Source organism: Apiospora hydei, assembly GCF_038363865.1.
Source record: "Apiospora hydei strain CBS 114990 chromosome Unknown utg000011l_segment0_segment0, whole genome shotgun sequence".
NCBI lineage: Eukaryota > Fungi > Ascomycota > Sordariomycetes > Amphisphaeriales > Apiosporaceae > Apiospora > Apiospora hydei.
The window spans coordinates 717,073-739,238 of record NW_027117370.1 but is presented as its reverse complement, the minus strand read 5'-3'; the positions used below and the strand labels follow the sequence as shown (position 1 = coordinate 739,238).

Below are 22,166 nucleotides of genomic sequence, written 5' to 3'. Positions count from 1 at the left end.
CAGAACGACATGCCCTCGCGACAGGACGGTGGCTGCACCGGAACCTGGCATGCCATGGTGCAGTCGCCCTTTATCGAATCCCAAGGTCTCCTCCATCCCGATGCGCATCAATAAGCTCAAGCGTTGACCAAATGACTGGCTTGGTTTCTACAGACGGCATGCCTATGAACGGTCGTACTGCTGGAGTACTGCGGGTAACTATCACTCCAGAACAAGGACGCGGTGCCGTGATCCGGGCGCCGATGGAAGGCGGCGGCCTTCGTCGCCACTGCGCATTTTTGTCTGCTGTACTTGCGTGAGAGGAAGTCGTGTTTAACAAGCAGGGGTCTCTGAGCCGAGGAAGAACTTTTGCTTGCGAAAACAGATATCATGCTCTGGGTGTTCGTAGATGATTTCGACGTGAATCCGTTCACTGGTGCAAGATCCGAGCCTATCAGGACGATGGTACCGGTATTTCTTCTAGTATACAGCGGGATCATAGTCAGAATACACTGGTAGATCCTATGGCCAATCGTTGAATTAGACAACAATGTCCCATGAAGTGTAAAACCAACCCTGCCTGCTAACAAGCTTTACATCCCCTCTCCTTAGTATCCCTTCTGCGATACACTGATAAGCAGCCATATAACTTGATTTTTATCAGTTCAGATGATCTTGTACGATACCGTGGCATTGTTATAATGGAGTGATGTATCGAGGTCTTCCCAACAACACTGCGTTCAAACGAGACTGCCAAAATAGTTCATACAGACTATCAAACGGCCTTGACTTCCAGCGAGAGCTTCCCATAATTCTCGCCCGCAAACATCTTCACAAGTGCATTCTCCGCCTCCGTGATGCCTCCCTTGAGGACCGTGTTGTATATCTTGAGCTTCCCCTGCCCAACCCACTCGAACAGCTCGGCTCGTACTTGGGGCATCTCGCGCGCATGATCCAGCACCACGAACCCCTCCATCCGGATCCGCTTCTTGCCCACCTCGATGATGTTCTTCACGCCCCAGCGCTCCTCGGGGGCGTATTGTACTCGCTGATGCCCCCGACAATCACAAACCGGCTGTTATTGGCGGCCCGCATAAGCATGGCGTCGAGCAGCCGCCCCCGACGTTGTCCCAGTAGACGTCCACCTCATCCGGCGTGGCGGCCTCGAGGTCTTGGATAAAGGTGGGCGACTTGTAGTTCAGGGCCGCATCGAAGCCGTTGCCGACTTCGTTCAGGAGCCAGGCGCACTTTTCGTCCGAGCCGGTGAGGCCGATCACGCGGCCGGCGCCGGACATTTTAGCCATTTGGCCGACTAGAGTACCGTTGGCGCCGGCGGCGCCCGAGACTACGACGGTCTCGCCGGGCTTGACGTTGGCGATGTTCTTCATGCCACTGCAGGACTTACTGTTAGCGAGACAGCCGATAAATAATGACTCCAGAATCTAATAGTCAGAGATAGAAATAAGACAGGGAAGAAGTAAGAGTCTAGCTTACAAATACGCGGTTGGTCCAGGCCCATCTGGCATATCGCACATATTAGCAGTAAGTATCATACATCCGAAGGCTTTCTTGAGGGAACATACTGAGGGCGGCCATCAGGACATCCGTAACCTTGCCTCCTTCGGGCAACTGGATGACGTCGACGGCAGCTTCGGGAACGATGGCCACTTCCGCCCATCCCGAAAACGAGTGGACAATGTCGCCCGGTTTGGCTTTGGCCGACTTGCTTCCCAAGACACGCGAGACTGCGCCGCCAACCACTGACAGAAAGAAGTGTCAGCCTGAGACTGGATGAAGTGGATGCGATTCAAGCAATGTTGGGAGCCGACGAACAAAACTGGGGGACATTTAGTTACGTACTTTTCTGGCCAATGGCTACAGGAGGCATGTAAGACTTTCGATCTGCAACAATAGAATTAGTCTCAGATGTCGAGTCAATCGATAAGACATAACGAGCCACAGGCGGGGCAGGAAGAAAGAGAAAACAAAAAGAAGAAGAAAAAAGACTTTCCATTTAAAAGCCCTCGCATGGACGGATCGAGGGACAGGTAAAGCGTCTCCAGGAGTATCTCGCCATCCTTCAGATCCGCAACCGTAGGCGCGGGCTCCGTCTTGCTGGCAAAGGTCTTGCCGGGGACTATGCCGTACTCTGGTCGCTCGGCCAGGTAGATGGTCGTGTTCTGGCGCTGATGCTCGGTCATATTTTAGGTTACTTCCATTCTCTCTCTCTCTCTCTCTCTCTCTCTCTCTCTCTCTCTCTCTCTCTCTCTCTCTCTCTCTCTCTGGCGAAAAACGGGTAATGGCAGATCAGAAGATGGCCTTGGTGTGGGATGAGCAAGTGCAACTAGTGGTACAAAGAAACTTGGTAAGGGAAGTGGGCACAAATGTCTTTCCGGGAGGTCTGCGGTTGCGATCGGGAAGGGTTTATGAAAAAGGCTTGCTGCCATGTGTTTATCTACCTTACAGCGGAGTATCCAGGGGCTTGGAACCCCGCGCCGTTGGTAGTTGGTTCACTCTCGGGGGGCGGGCACAAACATGCCATACCTGCATCTATGTCGATCGCCAAAAGTGAAAGCGAATGACATGTTGACGCCTTTGGGTTGTTTTCTGCCAGCTTGAGTGGTATGTGTGTACCCAGATAGGTTTGCATCTGGGTAGGTGGGTTGGCTTGGCATCATCCCTTGCTTCAAGGGGTAGCATTCGCCGAAGGAACAACCAACACCAACACCAACAACCCAGGCACATACCCATACGTTCCAGCACCCCGGGCCTTTCCGTTTCCCCTCTCATACGATACTATTAAACCAGATGCTGTACCAGAAGCGGGGGGTGGATTTGGTCGATCCGTGCTGGATGATGAGATCGTCTAGGTAAAAGACGTCGGAGCTCGGAGCTGAATGAAACTCTCATCATGAAACTGATATAATTGTTGACAAGCCTGTTTGAAGAACAATTCGTGATCCTGAAAGTTACCATGTTGTGGTAGGCAGTGTTGATTTGCTGAAAGGGGGAGAACGCTTGGTTTACGCTGACGTAGTCTCCCTATATGTATGTTGAAATGAAGTGCAATATCATTGGGACTCGCCTCCCCAAGGTACGTTTTAACAAATGAGAATGGGTATGAGTATTTCTATTTCTTCGCTAAAGCAGGCTTCCAATTCAGCTAACGGCGAAACGTATCCCATTCTCCTCGCACGCCGGCCCCAGCTCCGCGAGCGCCTTATCCTGCCCACCGCAGCAGCAGCACCTCCACTCCTTCCAGCGTTCCTTCTCCCGCCACCCCAACTCCTCGAAGCGCGGGAAAAGACGATTCCTGGAAACAAGAGCAGTACTATCCCCCAAGAACCGCACGAGATCGGCCGCTATCCGCGGTAGGATCCGCCCCTCGGCGCAAAAGCGGTCCGACCACCGCCACCCGTACGCGAGATGGAGGCTCTTGAGGGATCGCGGCAAGACGTCATCGAGAGGGACGTCGGGCTCCGGGGCGACCCGTCCGGTCAGGAGCTCCGGCCACAGCACGCCGACGTCGGTGCTGAGGTGCTCGAGCCTCGACAGCTGGGACAAACAAGAAAGCGGCAACGGAAACGAGTAGCTACGCCCCACGATGTCGAGCCGGAGCCGTTCGAGCGTCCCCTTACAATTCTGCAAGGCCCGCTCGACGATCACGGGGAAGGTCGCCTGGCGGAGCGACAGCTCCTTCAGTTTGGGGCAACGCTTGCAAAGGTCGGGAATCTGGGCCGAGATGCTGAGATTCCGGTGGTCCACCATGATCAGCTTGAGACGGGCCACGTTCGGGAACACGAGTTCGGGGCTCAGCTGGATGGCCCAGAAGTTGTCGTCTTTGCCGAAGTCGAGGGACAGGTCCTCGAGTGTCGCGGCCATGTTGTCGATGAGGAGGGCCTGGAGCGAGACGTGCGGGCTCAGCTTCTTCATGGTGAGGGCGAAACGCCGCAGGGGCCGACGGGGCTGCTGGTGGCCGTCGCCGGAGTCATCATCACCACCTGCTAGTTGCCGGATCGATGTGGCCAAGTCGGACAGCCATCCGTGCTGCTCGGCTGTCTTTACGTCCACCGCGAGAGGCTGGTTGATAATGATCGACTGTAGGCCCGTCATAAGATGGAGGGCCGCCATGAACAGGTTCGAGATGGGCACCCGGCCGTGCCCGTCTGTGCAGGGGCTGTTGGCGATGACCTCCAGTACTCGACAGCTAGCATCATCACCCATGAAAGGCCGCCTCATCTCGGCCCAGAGAGTCTCATCCATACCCGATACCTTTTTGTTCCATTTCTTGGGCACCGAGGTGAAAGAACGAGGCAGCGCCCGCAAGTCCCTCCGTTCCAGTAACGTCCTCACCAGCAGAGCGAGAGACCGGGTGGTGGAGACATGGATGTCTCGATACAGCCGATTTCGCAATGCGCTGTACGTGTTTCTGTTAAGGCAGACGATTTCCAGAAGGCGGGTTTGCAGTATGATGGCGGTGTTGGGAGGCAAACTCCGGCGGTACATATGGAGTAGTTCGTCGACTACCATATGGAGCACGTCGGCATTGAGGTCTGCAAATGTAGCTGAGGCCATGTTAAAGCAGTGTATGTAAACCTGCTTTCCATAGTTGCGAGGAAACCCGGCCCACTAAACAAGAACTGTTCACGTGAAGGAGTGTTTGGCTCTAGAGTTGATAGGTGGCCGTGAGGGGGAGTTCAAACTGGCTATTGACGATTCCGAATGCCTGGAGACGTCCGTCGGGCGCTTGCATTGCGGGCCAGCGAATTAGGGCTGCGGCTGATTAGTTGTAGCCTAGTAACGGCTAACGACAACTGGAAGGAAGCGCACTATGCTTGTCATGCAAGTGGCCGCGATGCTGACAGGCATTGTGAATGCGGGGCTGCGGATGTCTTTCCCGACCTCCCTGGCCCTCCCTGGTCCTCCCCGACCCCGAGCTGCTTATCCAGCGTAGCCCTTCGTCACATTGTCACGACCATAACTACTTTAAGCAAGTTGGTAGTTCATAATACAGGGTTCTATAAATCACATACACGGATATCGGATGCAGCTAACAATCTATCATGCCTCTCAAGAAGAGCTCAAGTAATTACATGTCCCAAGCCTCGACCGCCGCCTCGACAATGGGCCGGATGACCTTGCGCCCCGCCTCCTCCTGCTCGTGCGTCCAGACCATCTGCCGGGTGCCCAGCTCGCCGGCCCGGTGCCAGCGCTTGACATTCAACGACTTGTCCGCCTCGATGGCCTGGGAGACGGTCTCGAAGAGCGAGTCGGCCTGGTTCGCGTTGATGCGCACGTCGGTCCGCACGCAGAGCACAATCTCGCGGATCTTCTGCTTCTTGCCCTTGGCGTCGCGCGTCTTGTACTTGTTGAGCGCGATGCTGATGTCGGCGCCCACCTGCGCCGTCCAGGCGGCCTCGATGGCGAACCAGTCGAACAGCTCGCCGAACTCGGTCTTGTTCTTGATCTGCTCGTCCATCGAGTAGGGGATCGACGAGAAGCCGAGGCTGACCGTCGGCGTGCGCGGGCTCGGCGTGTCCACCAGGTCGCCCTTCCAGTCGCGCCGCAGCAGGTCGCGCAGGCCGAGGTGGTCCAGGTCCTTCTTGGCGTCCTTGAGCGTCTTGGCCAGGTCCTCCATCTTGTCGTGCAGGTCCGCCTCGCGCCAGTTGCTGCGCGCCAGCACCCGCTTGGCGATCTTGTCGTCCTCCTTGGTCGCGCTCTCAAGACCGCCCGAGTCGATGGCGATGGCCGACAGGATGAGCTCGAGCAGCTCGTGCGGCATGTGGTACTCCTCGGGCAGCTTCTCCAGCTCGTCCAGCATCTGGCGCGCCACCAGGGACGTGCAGCTGGCCACCTTCTCAAAGACGCGGGGCTGGGCGTCCTGGCCGGCGCCGCTGTCCTTGTGGTGGTCGAAGATGCTGAGGATGGGGGCCTTGCGCCACTTGCGCAGCGGGATGGGGTGGTCGACGAGCACGATGCCCTTGATGGCCTCGGCCAGCGTGTCGGGGTCCTCGGGCAGCTCGTCGAGGGTGAGCAGGTCCGAGTGCCCCGAGCTCATCTTGGAGTTGTCGAGGGCCAGCTTGTTCTCCGGGCGCAGGTCCAGGGCGTCGGTGGGCGTCTGCAGCAGGGCGATGGCCTTGACGGGGTGGGTGTCGTTCTGGGTGGAGTGCTGCAGGTGGTAGGCCCAGGTGAGGGCCGACGTCATCGAGTCGAGGTCGCCGCCCTCGTTGCCCATGACCAGAATCCATTCCGACGAGCGCTCCTTCTGCCAGTCGATGAGGAACTGCCGCTTGTTCTCGCGCGACCATTCGCTGAAGTGGCCGACCCCGGTCTCCTTGGGGCGCGCCGCCGCCAGCGTTGCATCGGGCCTGGCCTTCATGATTATTTGCTGGGGCGCGCTCGCATTAGCGGCCGTGGCTGCCAAGACTGCAGCAAACACGCCGGTGACTGTGGAGAGATGAGAGATGCGCATGATGGGACAGCCACGACAAACGGTTCTCAACCGAAAAGAAGCAGGATGAAGAGAAGGGGAGAGGAGTTGAGGAATGTCAACACGGGAAGCGAGAGCTACATAAAAGCCGAACTCGACGTCGAATTCCAGGGCTGGCGCTGACGTTTGACAAGAAACTGGGAACCAACTGGAAAGCGTCAGCCATGTGGCGCCCGTCGTTTGACGCTAAAGCCACAGACGCAGGAGGCACGTTCACGCTTGCGTAGTTGTGATTTGTTTCCGTCGCCTACAAAGGCTGGAATAAAACGCATCTTGCTTGCATCTTGCTTGCATCGTGCTTGCATCGTGGGATGCCGTTTCCACACGCAGACGGCACTTGACTCGTCCTCGTGGATGGAGCCCCGAGGTCAAGAGTTTCATTGCATTGCATTGCATCTGCAGCATCGCCTTGAGGCAGTGAATGATAGGTTGAAATTTAGCAGCAGTAGGGCAAAAGTGCGGGACAGTCCAAGCTCGGCTCAGTGATGTCACATGGGCGCAATACAAACCCTGATTGGCCGGCGTACCTTGCGTCTTGCGGACTGTAAACAACATTGATTAGCACCCGCATTGAAGTTCAGACGAAGAAGAGGCGGGCGGGCATAAGGTTCGACGATGAGATGCTTAATCGAGTGTTCATCCAACGCCCCCATGCGGCCATGCCCCTACTCCTTTCTTTCTATCAAGCTATTTGCAACACAAAGCAAAGTCTTGATTTCGGAGATAAGAGATAAGCATCGGATAAGCCAGACGAAACCACGTGAAGTCTTTGGTTGCTGCCGGCCTGAAGCCCCTGAGGCCCCCCATTGTCCCAGCGATTAAACCCCACGGGCTGCCTCCTTGAAGCCCCATTGATCAAAGAGCAGAGGTACGGCAAACAATGGAGCACGCGACGGCTTCTCGACGGCAAAGGTCGCCGCGTCTGCTACCCGAACCAGGATGCTGGCCCCGTACCGAGTGGGAATCCGGCTCTTCCCGAGACGCAGCTTGGGTTTCGGAGATGTCCTGAAACGACGCATCAGCTATCTGTTGCTCTAAAAGACGAACAACGACAAGTTTTTTCGGTTGCCTCATAGGCTACTTGAGCCGAAACGTTTGGCGTGAGGAAATTGGAGCCGAAGACGAGAGGGAGCCAAAGACGAGAGGGAGCCACAGACTCGCTGGTGACAGATATTGGCGGCAAACATCTTTCCCCGGGGGCTGCGTTTGATATACTCTTTCGCATCACCTGCTGTGTTTCGTCAGTCCTTGCCACGAGCCGCCGGACATGACGGTTGAGATGCTTATGTTTGATTACAACCTTTGAGTCCGAGCAGTCCATGCCCGCAACGCTCATGATCATTCATGGGGTTTTTTTTCTTCCACTTCGTCACAGGTTTTCGCATCTTCTTTCAATAAATCTGTCAGAGTGCAGGGAAATCCGAGATCCGGGCTGAGGACAAAAGCCACGCCAAAATCTTCAACAAAACCCTCCAAATGGTCGGGATTCATCTGTGCCATCGCAAATTCGCCCAGATAGACGAATAGCTCCAGCGCTGCATAGTGGTCGCACATTATTGGAAGAACACTTCCAAGACAAACGATATGCATAGGTTTGATACAGGATCTGACGGCCGAGCTTCATTGCCCAAAGTCCGGTTGTCGGGCTTCTTCGCAACGACATGAACCTCCAGCTCGGCCGGGACTTGGTACGTCATGACTTAGATAAGCAACACTCGTATCCGAGAGACCTCCCCCGCGAAAGTGGCTGGCAACATGCAATTCGATCTTGACATGCGTTTTGGTCGTATAACCTGTCTTTTCCTGATATCGGATTCAGGTCGCAATTACGCCTTAACAGTTCCAGTTGCTTGCAGGCTGAAGCGCGCCTTTGCGTACAATACTCTCCGGGAAACCGATCGACGGGGCAGTGTGAAACGGCACGAGGGTACCTAATTTGACGAATCCGATTAGGAGTCCCGACATCAGAAACATTGTTCCTGGATCGAGTAACTACTGCATGCAGGTCTCATCTCCCGTCAGATGCTGAAGGCACATTGTTAATGGAACGAGGTCTGGGAGAACTGGGGGAATCAATTTATGTGACCCATCAGGTTTTCTAATACAACGACGACCATGAAGCTTCAAGACTATAGCCGTGCTAAGCAATAATCCTAGAGTGACTTCAAAATTGCCCAGGTGAACTGTCGGATTCATCGAGTATATAGAGAACTCGCTGTCTTCCCCAAGGTTCTTCCTATTTCTCTCTCCTCATCAGCTGCGCTTCCAATAGCAGCAGCTCCATTCCATTCATTTTTCCTCTTCCACCACATTCATTTATCAACTACTACATTCATTTCACTATCACCACACTCACTAATCTAATCGACCCTCACTCGCTCCCTTAGTAACCCACCCCCTTCGCCAAAATGAAGCTCTCCACCGGTGCCATCTTCTCCGGCTTCGTCGCCTTCGCGGCTGCCTACTGCGGCAGGAACAACCACTGTCTGCGCGACATTGTGGCGGCCAGAGACACTCAACAGGTTTGCTATGCAGCAGTCCTCAAGCGGGCCGAAGTCATCACCACCACCACTGTCACCGTCACCCCTGGTACATCGACCGCCTTCTCGACCACCACCAGCACCGTCGGGGCTTCTTCCACTAGCCTCACCACTACGACCGTGACCTCGACCTCGACCACGACCGCGGGCACCGCCGTCTCCACCACCACCACCACCGTCGGCCCCACTTTCACTTCGACATCGCTGACCACCACCACCACCACCACCTCCGGCACCTCGACTAGCACCACCACCACCACCACCTTCACCACCACCACCAGCACCCTAACCCCGGTGATAGGGAGCGTGGCTACTACGCCACTGCCGCCCCGGTCTACAAAACCCCTGGCTGCAAAAACACCAACCAGTACCAGACCGCTTGCTCCTGCGCCGGCGTCTCCAGCGAGCTTACCACCACCACCACCACCACTGCCACCACCACCGCCCCTACTCCCATCACTACTGTCGTCCAGACCCAGCTCACCACCACCACCGGCGTGACCTCTTCCACTTCCACTTTCACATTCGTTACCGCAACGACCGTCACAGCCTCTTCGACCACCACCGCGACCGTAATCAGCCCAACCACCACCACCACCACTGCTACCATCACTTCCGTCACCACCTTTTTCACTTCCGTCACCGTCACCACCGCGACCGCAACCCAAACTGTCATTGTCGTAGTTCAGCCATAGTCGAGTCGATAATTAACCTGATAAAAACATTCTATTTTGAGTAGGAGACAGGATCAGCATCACATTCATCTATTTCCTTAACTACGGGGGGTAATTTCACATCGAAGCAAAGTAAAGGTATATAATTAATTATTTCTAGTAATTTAATAACCTTTACTTCGGTCTCTTTCTCCTATAATGTCTTCCCGGGTTTCTCTGCGATTTGTTTCCCGAGACAGCATACCCGGGCCGTTGCGTTGGAGACCCGACTTCTATGGTACCAGATTGTCCATGCAGGCTATATATGCGCGTTCGATCAGCTTATGGTGATACTGAGAAATCCCAGTGATGTCTTCCTTGTTATCCTAGGCCCCAAAACATAAGTAGCCAACACGTTCTTTGCCCTGACCACCCCCTTTTTGGTATTGTCCCTAACAAAGTTCCCATGCCCGTCACGGCAGGCTCACGTTTTCCCTTCCAAAACCCATCTCACAGCCGCGCGTGTAGTGTGATACGTTGCTCCGTAACCCAACAACTTGAAGCACCCTCTTACTGCCGACATTTCAGACGAGCGGACAGCTGATGCGCCCCAAAGCCCCAAGGTTATCCCATGACTTACTCTAAAGAGGTTATGCGTCTCCAGTTCTTGATCGCGTACTTATAAGTGCTTCAAGGCAAGTGCTTATGCGAGCATCTTGTCGGATAATAGTTTGAGCTTTACCTAAAAGTCTACTTGACCGGCGCTACATTGGATAAGAAATTTTCAAATGTTGTTGTGTTGGTTGTTCTTCACTTGGACCATGTACGCTCAGACAATGCTGGCCTATTCCGGCCGTAAAAGGGTAAAAGGAAGAGAGAGAGAGAGAGAGAGAGAGAGAGGAAGGGAGAGAGAGAGAGAGGAAAGAAACAAAAGCAGCAGATGATTTCTCTCGCCTTGGTCCGTGGAGCAAACAACATGATGGGTGAGTATCTAGGTAGGAGTATAGCAACAGCACTAAACGGGGTTCTGCCAGACAACAAGAAGATGCTTGGAAGATTTGCCGTCGTTGTATTATTCAACGTCTGGGGTGCGACGTGAGCCGCTCCGACCTCCCGAGGGGTATGAGACGTGCTACCTATCCATCCATCTATTCTATAATGATGTACATGTGATCTTGAGATTAGAAGTATATTCTGTGCCTTGTGGCTGACCTCCGTGATGCTTGAGAAATTGCCCCGGTCGGTATGGAAATTGACATGTATATTAGATCGATAGTCTACGGAGTACCTGTAGCGGACACGCTGCGACGTTAAATTACAAATACACAAGCATCCATGGTGCTTAACAGATACCAGAACGCAAGATGTGCAAAGCAAGAACAAAAATAAAAATTGAATGCGGCTTATGTGGATCGAACTACGGAGTCTTGTTAGTGACAACTGACTCGGATATGTTTGTTCCCGGTTGTAAGCAATGGGTTGCTTACCACATGACCTCCAGATATTCTGATGAAGTTTGGATCTTCAGTCTGGCGCTCTCCCAACTGAGCTAAATCCGCTGGGATGAATTTGTTGGTGATGGGATTCCTTCTTGCGTTCGTATATATTTTGCTCATGTAAAAGACAGCTTTGTGGCCTGGTGCGGATAGGTATACCTAATGGTCGGACACGAGAAAGGCAGGAGGAGGCGAGGTCGGAGGTTATCCCGAAGTGGATACTCTACTAGGAGAAGGAAACTCTAGTTCGTAGGAGTGAACAACAGAAGCCATATGATATTGCTTTGTATACATCATGGTCATGTAGCGATACAGACGCTATGAAGCTGACCAGTTGGAGAACATTGGCACCAGTTAGCCCTTTGCGTGCCAAAACGGCGCCGGAGACGCTGTACGTGATCCGTAGCAACGGCCTTTTTACCGGAATGGGAATGTTAGGCAAGCAGTCTGTCTTCTGCGGATCTGCCTCATGCATGCTTGTTGACTCGCTGGGTTGGATTATCCCAAAACGCATTGACTCGATGTGATCGCAGCACCATATTGAGACGTAGCGTATGTAGCTATTTCACGGAAAACCGAGTTTAGCTCGGATGTTTCTTTTTCTTTCTTCCCCTATGTGGCGGGGACTTCTAGGTAGAGATCCAAATAATCCCGGACCGGACTACCGCATCTCTGCGGCCGAAGTCCCGAGCTTGACGCAAGGAGGTCCGCCGGGGTGCGCCAGTCCACGGTGTGGGCGGCAGGGGATGCGGCAGATCGCGAGGGGACCGGAAGAAAGGTCGGATTGGTCCCTTGATGCAGACGGGAGAGCCCGACAAGACAGGGGTTGGACTATTTTTTGCGCAAAGAATTGAAAAGACTCTTGGTTGCTGGGGGGCAAACTTGTAATGACGACCTTCCCGTCGATCTCAATTCGCCGGAGGAATGTTGAAAGATTGAGCGGGCGACCCAGTTCTGTAGGGGCAGAGGCACACCCCCCCCCGAGCATCGCAGACTCCATGGGCACAGCTTGTCTGCGCGATGGCATCCTACTGTCATCGGTAGGATTGATGAACCTCCCGTGATTGGAAGCAATTGTTTGCTTATCAAGATGAAACGATCGTCAGGTACACAGATCATAGGAGTGCAAGGATGTCAGATTGACTCCCGTCCCGCCCGTCCTCCCTTGCTTTAAGTCCCGTTTTCACAGTAAGCACATGTCATCCCAACCCAGGTACCACAAGATCGACAGTTTGCTCCCCAGAGGTTTGCTCTCGAGGAGCAATAAACCTTTAAGATGCGGTAGGGACCCGTCACACATGCATGAGTCTAGGTTCGTCCCGTAGCGGCCGCAGATGCTGAGATCCCTGGCGACGGGTGTTACAGGCGTCCAAAGCTTATTCCGACAACGTCTTGGGTTCAATCAGTAGGTCTTAGTCACTGTTACGGAGCGTCAGTATGAGAAAACAACGAGCATGGTCCACATTGAAGACTTCACAAGACGAAATACTAGTAGTAGTTTGAATTTGCTTATTGATTTGATTGAGACTCGCATCTATGCATCCCCTCAAGTGAAGGGCGAAGAAGGCGATCCCCAAATTGAAGCCAGGAACGTGTCGAAATGTATATAGACAGCTCCAAGGCAGAAGAGAATAAAGGATACTAAAGACTATACAGTACAGAAGCGAGATAGAATGTGACGGGCAGTGTCCGAACCGGTATCTGCCCAAAAGAAGCTTGGTTTTATAATCGTGAGACTTCGTGGCATACCCAAAAACAAGCAGCGTGTTTTGCAAAAAATAAGATATATATAATCAACAAGAATCAACCATCCAACCTTGACCCGCTGAAAGATCTCCTTGAGGGGTTGGGGAAAAGAGTAGTAAAACCCGGTCTAGTGTTAACGTTGCGCCCCCTTTTCCCTAATATTGTAATACAAGAAAAAGTGTTGCCTTCCATTGCCTCCTCTCGCTTAGGAAGAGCGGCGGTTGCGACGGTTGATGTGGCGGGCCATGTGGTCGTGCACGTCACGCTTGGCCGGGGCGGTGGCCTCGGGCGCGAACTCGGTGGTGAGCTCGGTGACGGTGACGACGTCCCAGACCGTCTTCATGTCGCCGTCAGCACCGCCCTCGGCCGGGCTAGCGGGGGCCTCGGTAGTGGCAGGGGCGGCAGGCGAAGCGGAAGAGGCCTGGGGCTCCTTGGCGACGGCGGCCTTGAAGGGAACGGCAGCAGCGGCACCGCCGGAAGAAGCCTTGCTGGGGGCGGGGTTGGCGGGGTTGACGGGGGACTCGTCGGCGGGGGGAGACGCTGCCGCCGCTGACGCCGCCCTTGCCCCAGCCGGTGACCTTGTTGTTGCCGGGCAGCTTCTGGAAGCCGTCGTGGGCGACGCGGGAGTTGGCGAGGCCGGAGTCGTCGTCGAGGGTGATGTGGCAGTCGTTGTCGGTGTTCAGGCCGCCGGGGATGTTGGGGCACTTGTCCATGCCGATGTCGCCGGCGTTGCAGGTGTCGATGATGGTCTGGAGGGTGTCGACGTCCCAGCCGGCCAAGAAGTCACCGTGCGAGGAGTAGCCGGTGGCGTCGCCGTTGGAGAAGACGAAGGGCTGGCTGGTGCCGTCGTGGGACCACTCGTTGACGAACAGGGGCGTGTTCCAGTAGACCTCGAAGAAGATGTGGGGGACGTGGATCCAGCCCTCGGGGCAGTTCTGCTTCCAGTTCTCCTCGGTGGGCCAGGCCATGTTGTTCTTGTAGTCGTCGAGGCCGGCCTTAGGGTTGTAGCACGAGGGGAAGTGGATGTCCTGGCGGAGAGGGGAGGCGAAGCCGTCGCACTCGACCATGGGGAAGCCGGCGCCGACGCCCTTGTTGTTGGGGTCCGCCATGCCGGCCGTCTTGCCGTTCGAGTTGGCCGGGTACAGGGGCGCGTTGTTGTCCACGCGCGGGCAGGTGAACTGGATGGGCTGGATGGGCTTGTCGTTCTTGACCAGGTTGGTGCCGCCGCCGAACGCGGGGGGTCACGCGTCGCCGGGTCACCGACGAGCATCTTCAGGCCCGGGGGAAGGCCACGACCTTGTCATCCGTGGGCTCGAAGCTGGAGAGGGCATGTTAGTTTCTATTTTGGGCGTACCCGATATGGGATAGGAATCGATGAAGACTTACAAGTAGTAGACGTTCATGTACCAGAGGGGAACCTTGTACAGAGTGCCGTTGGTGGGAGACTGGAACCACAGGGTCGGGACCCAGTAGTTGGACTTGTCGTTGGCGATCTTGGCGGTGGTGCACTTGGAGTCGAGCAGGTCCTCCTTGTTGACCGTCTTGCCGAAGTTGCTACCACCCATGATACCGTGGTGGTGAGCGGACAGCTCGCCGGGGTTGACGATGGGGTCGACGCGGCCCTCGGTCAGGAAGCCATCGCCGTTGAAGCGGAGGACGGCAAAGGTGCGCTCGTTGGCGGCGGCGGCGGCCAAGGCCACCATGGGGGCGGCCGAGGCGATTCTGGAAAATCTCATCTTGATTTGTGGGTGTGGATAAACGTAGAGTTGTGTGTTTGCGTTTGAACCTCTGAAAGAATGTGGTGGGATGTGTCGCGAGGTGTTACCTGAGCACCTTAAAGAGAGAAACGATCGATTGTTGACTTGGAATCGAGTCAAGTGACAGGTATTGTTGCTTTGAAGTGAGTGGGACTCGAAAGGGTGCTGTCCGAAAGAATGGATGACAACACACACAAAGAGTATTCACTTTGGGTTTGAATGAGAGTACGGGCTCGGCCGACACAGCGATTGCAGTTGCTAAGACAAAGAGCGTGGACGGGAAACAAGACAAACAAACAGCTGGGCGAACCACAAGGAGATATGTAGATCGGTGAGGCAAGAGACCAGGGAAGGGAAGGGAGAAAAGGAGGGCTGGCAGCGAGCAGGCCGGGCTGTTAAGTATACTTTTACAAGCCGACCCTAGTCAGTCTCTCGCTGTTCTGTTCTGTCCTGTCTCTCTGTGTCTCGACTACTACTACTACTACATACCCAGCAGGCCCAGGGCCAGGGCCAGGGCCAGTCCCCGTCCCATCCCACCCACTCGAACACGCCGAGGGGGGCTTACATTAGCTCCCAGGCCGGTGGTGTGGGTGCGCATCAATCCAATCAGGGCACTGGCACTCTGCCAGGTACGCGCCACCGACGCTAAGGAGCGGGCGTTGGTGCTTGGTGCTTGGTGCTTGGTGCTTGGATTGCGCGCCCATATTCATCCAGGGCCAGACGCTTGAACGATGCAGGCGAGCGGGCGAGCGCCAATTCCACCACACCACACCACACCCATGCCCACCCCCCTTCCCATCGCATCGGCCTGCAGATTGTGGGTGCAGGGGCACTGCGCTCGGAGGGTCGGGCTGAAAGGCTTGGCTCGTCCGAAGACAGAGAGGAAAAAAAGAGGGCAGCAAGAGAAAAACAGGCTTAGGGCCAGGTACGGTGCAGGGTAAACAGGGGTCAGGCACCCTATGAGAATCAAGCAGAGACACCGTCACTGGGCCTAAAATAAACCTAGCCTTTTCGCTTTTCGTGCCCTCGTACCCATTCTCCATCCAGCGCGCTAGGCCAGGGGGTGGAGTCGTCAGCTCTCCTGTCGCCCTGGGGCCCTACCACCCAAGCACCCTTTTCGCCTGGCAGTTGAAAAAAAAACAAGGGCCAAGAGGCTTGACATCTGAACAGCCGCACAACAAAAACTTGGCAAGCTGGCAAGGAAGCAGGCCAGAACTCCAGATGAACCCCGCTGTTCGCTGCAGAGAAGCACACGCGGAAATGAAATTGACAGGCGACGTTTAATGGGGATTGCACTCTGTTTCCATCGCGGTACAGACAGATCGATCGCGCATACGACTATTTATCTCAGCCAAGCTTTTCGAGACCAAGCACGCTCGGTGGAATAAGGGAGACGAGGCCCTCTCCGGCCCTCTCCGGCCCTCTCTGGCCCTCTCTGAGAGGTTGGAAAGGGATTCTAGACGGCCAAAGAATCCTGCGAGAGTGCCCACCCCAAAAAGGGAGCGCAGCAGCTGGCAGGCAGGGGTCCTCTCTTGGTGCAACCCCCAACGAACAGACTTCCCATTTTCCTTGGTGCCGGAACAGAAACCGGTCACCGGTGTAGGCTCGTCGCTGGAGCCGGCCGCTTTCACTTGACATTTCACTATTTGTAAGTATGTATTGTAGGGAACCGGCCGCCAGTTCTTGCAGGGTCCGGCTCCTGTGGCGTGACTTGAGACGTTGAAGGGAAATGGCAGGACTCCCAATCTTTTCTCCCAAGCTCGGGTCAGCGCTGATGGGATATGTCAGCCAGCCTGAAGGCAAAAGGCTGCGCTGAAGAAGAGAGAAGAAAAAAAGAAAAAATTGTCGGATGTGTCTTGACCAGGTTTTGGATTTCTTAGCGCTTTGCTGTGCTGTCCGGTGTGTGGCTGTCAAAAGTAGCATTTCACGTTGGCTTGCTTGCATATGCCCAGAATCTTACTGGGCAGGTTTTGGGTCGCTCAGTATGTCGCGCTCTCACCAACCTGTTTTCGAGTGTCTGTCTGCAGCGAACATGCACAAGTGGATGCAGCACGTAAGACCTAACGTAGGGGGTGTATTATTAGGTTTGTGCTGGCGAAAGCATCTTGCAATTTTCTCCGATTCTTGCTTGGAGATCCCGGCATAAGTGATTGATTGGGATTGCAGCTGGCCTCTGGAAATGACACGAACTATGCGCTGTCGTGTGTCGGCCCGCTCTGGGGAACAAGAGACACCGCTCGCTCGCTCGCTCGCTTGCTCTGCACCGCCCTTTGGCTTCTGTGCCAGTATCCAAGGTATCCAAAGTGACCAAGGTGATTTCGAGTTGCCGTAGCAGGTTGGCCGGTAGGTTGAATTGTAGGTGGAATCGTGGAATGGGATTGTGGGTGTGCATTCGTATCCCCGAGATTACGGGGAGGGCGCTCGAGCCGTCCAACAGCCCCGAGGAGAGATTGGTTGGTTGATTGACTCAATGCGAAAATGCAGCGCGACTGTGCGCGAGGCACAACAAAAATAAAACAGGGAAAACGACGACTCTTTGCTGCTTTGGGTTCTCGTTGTCGAATGGTGCGGCTCGTCTCGACGACCTAGGGCAATCCATTCTCCGACGAATTCAACGTTATCATGATCATCACTACCGTTGCATGTCAACTAACTGCACAGCCTAATAACGTACGCGGACGAGCGAGCGGACGAACGAACGAGCGAGGCGAAGTCTTCTAGACTCACCTACCCTAATCTCGTCCAATGTTTATTTTGTTTCCATCGTCCAGGTCCGAACCCCTGCCAGAACGAACCATGCTGCACCGCTTCAACATCCGATCCCACGCTTTCGCCAGGAAGAGCATCACTCAATTGGTTCTTCCGAGGAACGAGGTAGGAAACAGCTGACAGACTGACATGCACACACACACACTGCACTGCACACCGTCCATTGGGCGGGTGGATTTGGGAGCGAGAGCCAGAGTCGACTTGGTCCCTCCCCCTGCATGTGAAACGGACTAAAACGGGGGTTGGCTAAAGTAGGGGGTGGATCCTCCCGAAAGCCGGACAGACAGGCCAATGCCAGGCGCCAGGGGCAGACGGGGGCAGACAGGTACAGGCTGACCAGTATGTACAGGCTGACCTTCCCCCAACCCCCTAGCGAGCTATTGTCGCGCTGCACAGAAACCCCCGATCTGGGTGCACTGATTGGTTCCTCCCGCGAAAATTGCCTTCGGTTCGGATTGCTTTTCTGCAGAGGGCGAGATAACGAGATCTGCCCCCTACCTGGATCTCAGTAATCAATCAATCAGCAGAGATGGACCTGGTCCGGCGAGTATCCAACAACCCTCTACGTGATTGTTCACGTCGTTGATATCTGGATAACGGACAGGTCTCAAAGGCAGCGAGCAATGAGAGTTCGATAGTGCCTAGCTCTCTGTTTCTCGCTCCCAACACGGGGTTAGCTAAGGGTAGAGAGGCAAAAGGCCCCGTCCGCCCCCTCGGTAGGTTAGTAACTTCTGTTAGCTGCACGTTAATCGACTCGAAGTACCGGCCTATGTAGGCTGACAACCAGAAACGAACAATGTCTGTATGCGATCTGCAATCATGATGTACGTATAAGCAGGAACAGGAAAGAGCCTTCAGCGATCTTATTTGAGCCGCAGGTCCAGACACAAGAGTGATGAGCAGACGATCGGCCGGTCTGGATGCCAAGGCCGGATCGTCCCTGTCGTACGCTCATCTCCCGAGCGAGGTGCACTAAGGGGAAAAAGAGTCAAAAAAATAAACTGCCTGTCGTTTTTTATTTTTATTTTTCGCGCCCGCGTCCCGCGAGCCGTGTCTAAAATTGTTTCGAGATCTGCCGAGAGCGTTAGTTCTATTCGCTTCCCCGAACCCTTAACCCGCGCTTATCTTGTGCGTTGCATCCATTGAGGAGTCAGTCAGTCCTTCTTTACCAGTGCATCATAACGTGATTCTAATTACGCGCGCGCGCGGTTGTCCAAAGAGAGAGAGAGGAACCAACAACCAGCCAGAGCTGTCGGAGCTTCAGGTCGGAGTGAAGCTACTGGCTACCGGAAAGAGGGCCCAGAAAGGCGAAAGGCCAGGTCTGTCTAAATTTGGACTGCGCTTTGCAGATCCTCATGAGCGGCCAATAAGGATCACCCATCGCATTCCGTCACCACACACACACACATGCTTTACGGAGGAACTTGTCAGCATCATCGGTCGGCCATCAGCTTTGGCGGGCGCAAAACAAAACATCCAGCGGCCGACCGATGAGGGAGGGCGAGCTGCGATAGAGACCTTCCAAAACCACCGTCCGAGTCTGTTCATTCTTTTTCCCCCCTCGGTATGCGCCCGCCGAGGGGAAGAATGCAGCGTGACGTACGTCGCACCATGGAGCGCCGTCCGACTGGTCACTGTGACGGCTTGCGCACTCGACCTAGTACCTACATACTTACACACCGTACGTTTGCCCTGCCTCCCGGATCGGATACAAGCCGACTTTCATTCTGCTTCCTGCTTTTCCGGACATTGAACCGTTTCGACATGTCGTTTTTTCTCAGCAATTTGCTTTTTTGAGGGTCGCTGTCAACTTGGGCTAAAATCGCTAACGCAAGGGGGGAAAACGCCCCGTCGCGAGCTTGTAGTGGTGGTGGCTTGTCGGATTTCTTTAGTTAGTTTCCCTCTTCCCGGGAGGCTAGGTAGTAAGGGGGCACTTAGGGGCGGACACATCCCGTTGAAAAAGGGGTTTGATGCTTGACGAAAAGATGACCAAGACCATTAATGCTTACTGTACGCCGCTACTGAACTGACTGGGTTAGGGGTTCGTTCATCGTCGTTCCTTTGGCTTTGTAGGCTGTGTAGGATCTATGAGTCCCCTAGGCGAACTCATATCCAACTAATGGAGTCAAAGACCAGCGCCTTCGGTTGACAAGCTACAGCCTTGGCTGTAGCCATGTGTCTGTCTATCGAGTTCGGCTGTGGCATCTGTCAACTCTAGTCGCCGTGGATGCCTTGCCCAGCCCCAGGTGCGATGGCGTGGACAGATGGTTCAATGGTGAACGCCCTCCGGTGTTGAGGGTCTGAAGCTGTCCGACGTGCCTCCACATGCTCTTTGGACGGGGCGCCGCAGAGGAAGCGAGTCAATCTGCATACAGGTTTCGGTATGCCGACTGCCCTACTTTCGTGCCTGCCTACCACGAGCCGCAGCGTGGCCTGTCTCCCTTTCTGCTAGGCGCAAGCAGTCCGGTTTATCGGCAAGACGCCTCCAGAGTGAGCCTTGGAGGCTTGCCGATGATGGATGCCTCATTGAAGCTTGGACGGCTGCTAGCCGTTAGGATTGCCATCACGTACTCCCCCTTTCTCCTCTTCCCGGTTCAGCTACTTACCTCCTATCCTGGCTGCCCAGGCGCCTCTGTCTACGAAGGAGGCCCCAGTCGTTACACTCATTCGCAGCCCAGATCTCGGGGCTTGCTAATATACGACTACATGACAGCTCTAGCATACCTACACATCCAACGAGGTGAGGAGACGATACAACCACCACTTCTTCTTGTACCATCGAGCTGCTAGATTCAGTGCCTCGCGTAAGTCATCACGTCATGTTACACGACGACTCCTGTTCACGAACTTGGGGATCGCGTGAGGAAGAGACGCAGTCCGGCAACAAACGCCGCCGAATGGTGATGTGTGTAAGTAGTCTATCCATATTCAATCGATGTTCTTCTCTTTATAGCTCATGTATCATCTCTCATCTCGCGTCCCGGCAACCCCTCTCCGGACCTGGAAAAGCATGGTGGCCTTTGCGATCGTTCCCTGTGACCTTGCCCCTGAATTCGTTTTACGCCTGCTTTCTGATATCATATCCTATCCTTTCGATGTTGTTTCCAGCGGAGGCTGCCGGATGCTCATCATGTCCCCATGGCTCTGATCTGTCACATGGTCAAAGGCTGTTTGTCTATCAAATTCCCGCCCAATCGTCCGCTAAAAAGGTTACCGGATTTTATCCACGGTTGCCCCCTAAGGAGAGGAGGTTCATCATCATCATCGTCATCAACTTCTTCTTCTTCAGCCGTAGCTGCTTCATCTAGCTAACAAGCCTCCCGGTCCCCTCCTCATCCTCAATCGTCACCCATCCCGTGGACAGATCCAGCTCCTCGCGCGAAATGAAATGCCAGTCCTCGCTGGGCGCGACGTCGGCCGGAGGCAAGTCCTCGTTGGGCGGCAGGTCCAGCTCGTCCGGGTCGATCTTGCCCGGCGTGCCGCTCAGGGTCGTGTTCTCACTTTCATTGTGGGCGCGTTCGTTAGCAACGGCTTGCGCCAACAGCCCCGCGATTCCGGGAAGGGGTGGCCTAAGTAGGTAAATACTTACATTGAAATGTCCCCACGGTTCGCCGTCCCGGTGATCAACCGCTTCCAGGACATTCGGCAGTTGGCAATGACGCTGAGCGCATACCTTTAGGTACCAGTGTGAGTTGTCGTCCCTTGAACCGTTCTGAGGAGAACTTACCTCTTGTTCATGAACTTGCCATCGAGCGCGAACTCATTGGGCACCTCCCCGTCGGGGATCTTGTAAATCCGGAAGAAATCGCGCGTCGCATCCAGCAGCCCCGGAAAGTACGTCTCGACGTCGCCGATATCATTCACCACTTCCGAAAGGGAATCCCGCACGTCCATGGCGATTACCTTCCAGTCCGTCTCGCCGCCGTCGAGCAGGCCCAAGATGCCGAGGACCTTGACGCGCTTGACCTCTCCTGTCACGCCGACGGCGCGCCCGATGTCCAGCACGTCGAGCGGGTCGTTGTCGCCCGGCATGCCCGTGTCCGGGTGGACGTGGTGCGGGTCCTCCCAGGTCTGCGGCAGGGCGCCGTAGTTCCACAGGTAGCCCCGGTAGGGGGAAGCAGTTGTTGGTGAAGCGGAGCTGGCCGCCCTTGACGTTCTGGCCGATGGGGTTGATGCGCTCATCCCGCGTGATCTGTCATTGGAGGCGGTGAGTATGATGATGTACACCCCTTCTTCTTTTTCGAGTTGCGCGTGCAAATTGGAGGAGGAAGAGGGATCAGGGCTCACCTCGAACTTGGCGTTGGTCCAGCGCGGGACCTCGACGACCATGTTCAGCGACCCCTCGCCATCGTGCACGCGGAGCGGATGTCGTGGAACGGCGAGATGGGCTGGCCGTCGCGCTCGAACCAGATCCGGTGGTCGGCGGTGAAGGGCTGGCCGGCCTTGCGCAACGTGTAGCTGCTGGTGTCCGTCGCCAACATTGCTGCTGGCTGCGATAAGTCGAGCGGCTCAAAAAAGGAAAAAAAAGGGGGTATGTAGTGGTGTATGAGATGGAAATTGGGCTCAACAGGCTCGAATTTCCAATGCCCGAGACAAAGAAGATCCGCAGCAGCGTTGCGTTGCGGTTGCGATACGTGGGCGACGCCAATTTGAAACGGCGCTGCGGGGATTCCGTCGTCCTGCGCGTAGTATGTCGATCGTCGCGGGGGACTTGGACCAACCAATCTGTAGGTAGG

At 55.0% G+C, this 22,166-nt stretch overlaps 6 protein-coding genes across 6 annotated transcripts; 1 reads left to right on the top strand and 5 right to left on the bottom strand.

Moving 5' to 3' along the window:
- Nucleotides 1–754: 754 nt before the first annotated feature.
- On the bottom strand, nucleotides 755–2,180 carry PG997_015429 (uncharacterized protein; the record flags this gene model as incomplete). The annotated part of the gene is made up of 5 exons (XM_066819743.1): nucleotides 755–1,023; nucleotides 1,052–1,371; nucleotides 1,535–1,739; nucleotides 1,859–1,881; nucleotides 1,987–2,180. 5 exons carry the CDS (start codon nucleotides 2,178–2,180, stop codon nucleotides 755–757), a joined length of 1,011 nt encoding a protein of 336 aa, XP_066660628.1.
- A 958-nt stretch (nucleotides 2,181–3,138) lies between these two features.
- PG997_015428 (uncharacterized protein) lies at nucleotides 3,139–4,554 on the bottom strand (the record flags this gene model as incomplete). The annotated part of the gene is made up of 1 exon (XM_066819742.1): nucleotides 3,139–4,554. The coding sequence occupies one exon, from the start codon at nucleotides 4,552–4,554 to the stop codon at nucleotides 3,139–3,141; it is 1,416 nt and encodes a 471-aa protein (XP_066660627.1).
- A 514-nt stretch (nucleotides 4,555–5,068) lies between these two features.
- Nucleotides 5,069–6,451, bottom strand: PG997_015427 (DHH phosphoesterase; the record flags this gene model as incomplete). Its single annotated transcript, XM_066819741.1, has 1 exon — nucleotides 5,069–6,451. The coding sequence occupies one exon, from the start codon at nucleotides 6,449–6,451 to the stop codon at nucleotides 5,069–5,071; it is 1,383 nt and encodes a 460-aa protein (XP_066660626.1).
- A 2,426-nt stretch (nucleotides 6,452–8,877) lies between these two features.
- PG997_015426 (uncharacterized protein) lies at nucleotides 8,878–9,704 on the top strand (the record flags this gene model as incomplete). Its single annotated transcript, XM_066819740.1, has 2 exons — nucleotides 8,878–9,186; nucleotides 9,291–9,704. 2 exons carry the CDS (start codon nucleotides 8,878–8,880, stop codon nucleotides 9,702–9,704), a joined length of 723 nt encoding a protein of 240 aa, XP_066660625.1.
- Nucleotides 9,705–13,109: 3,405 nt separating this feature from the next.
- Nucleotides 13,110–14,640, bottom strand: PG997_015425 (WSC domain protein; the record flags this gene model as incomplete). The annotated part of the gene is given in 4 exon segments (XM_066819739.1): nucleotides 13,110–13,424; nucleotides 13,444–14,109; nucleotides 14,198–14,222; nucleotides 14,291–14,640. 4 exon segments carry the CDS (start codon nucleotides 14,638–14,640, stop codon nucleotides 13,110–13,112), a joined length of 1,356 nt encoding a protein of 451 aa, XP_066660624.1.
- A 6,094-nt stretch (nucleotides 14,641–20,734) lies between these two features.
- PG997_015424 (uncharacterized protein) lies at nucleotides 20,735–21,759 on the bottom strand (the record flags this gene model as incomplete). Its single annotated transcript, XM_066819738.1, has 3 exons — nucleotides 20,735–20,999; nucleotides 21,020–21,103; nucleotides 21,158–21,759. The coding sequence occupies 3 exons, from the start codon at nucleotides 21,757–21,759 to the stop codon at nucleotides 20,735–20,737; spliced, it is 951 nt and encodes a 316-aa protein (XP_066660623.1).
- Nucleotides 21,760–22,166: the final 407 nt, after the last annotated feature.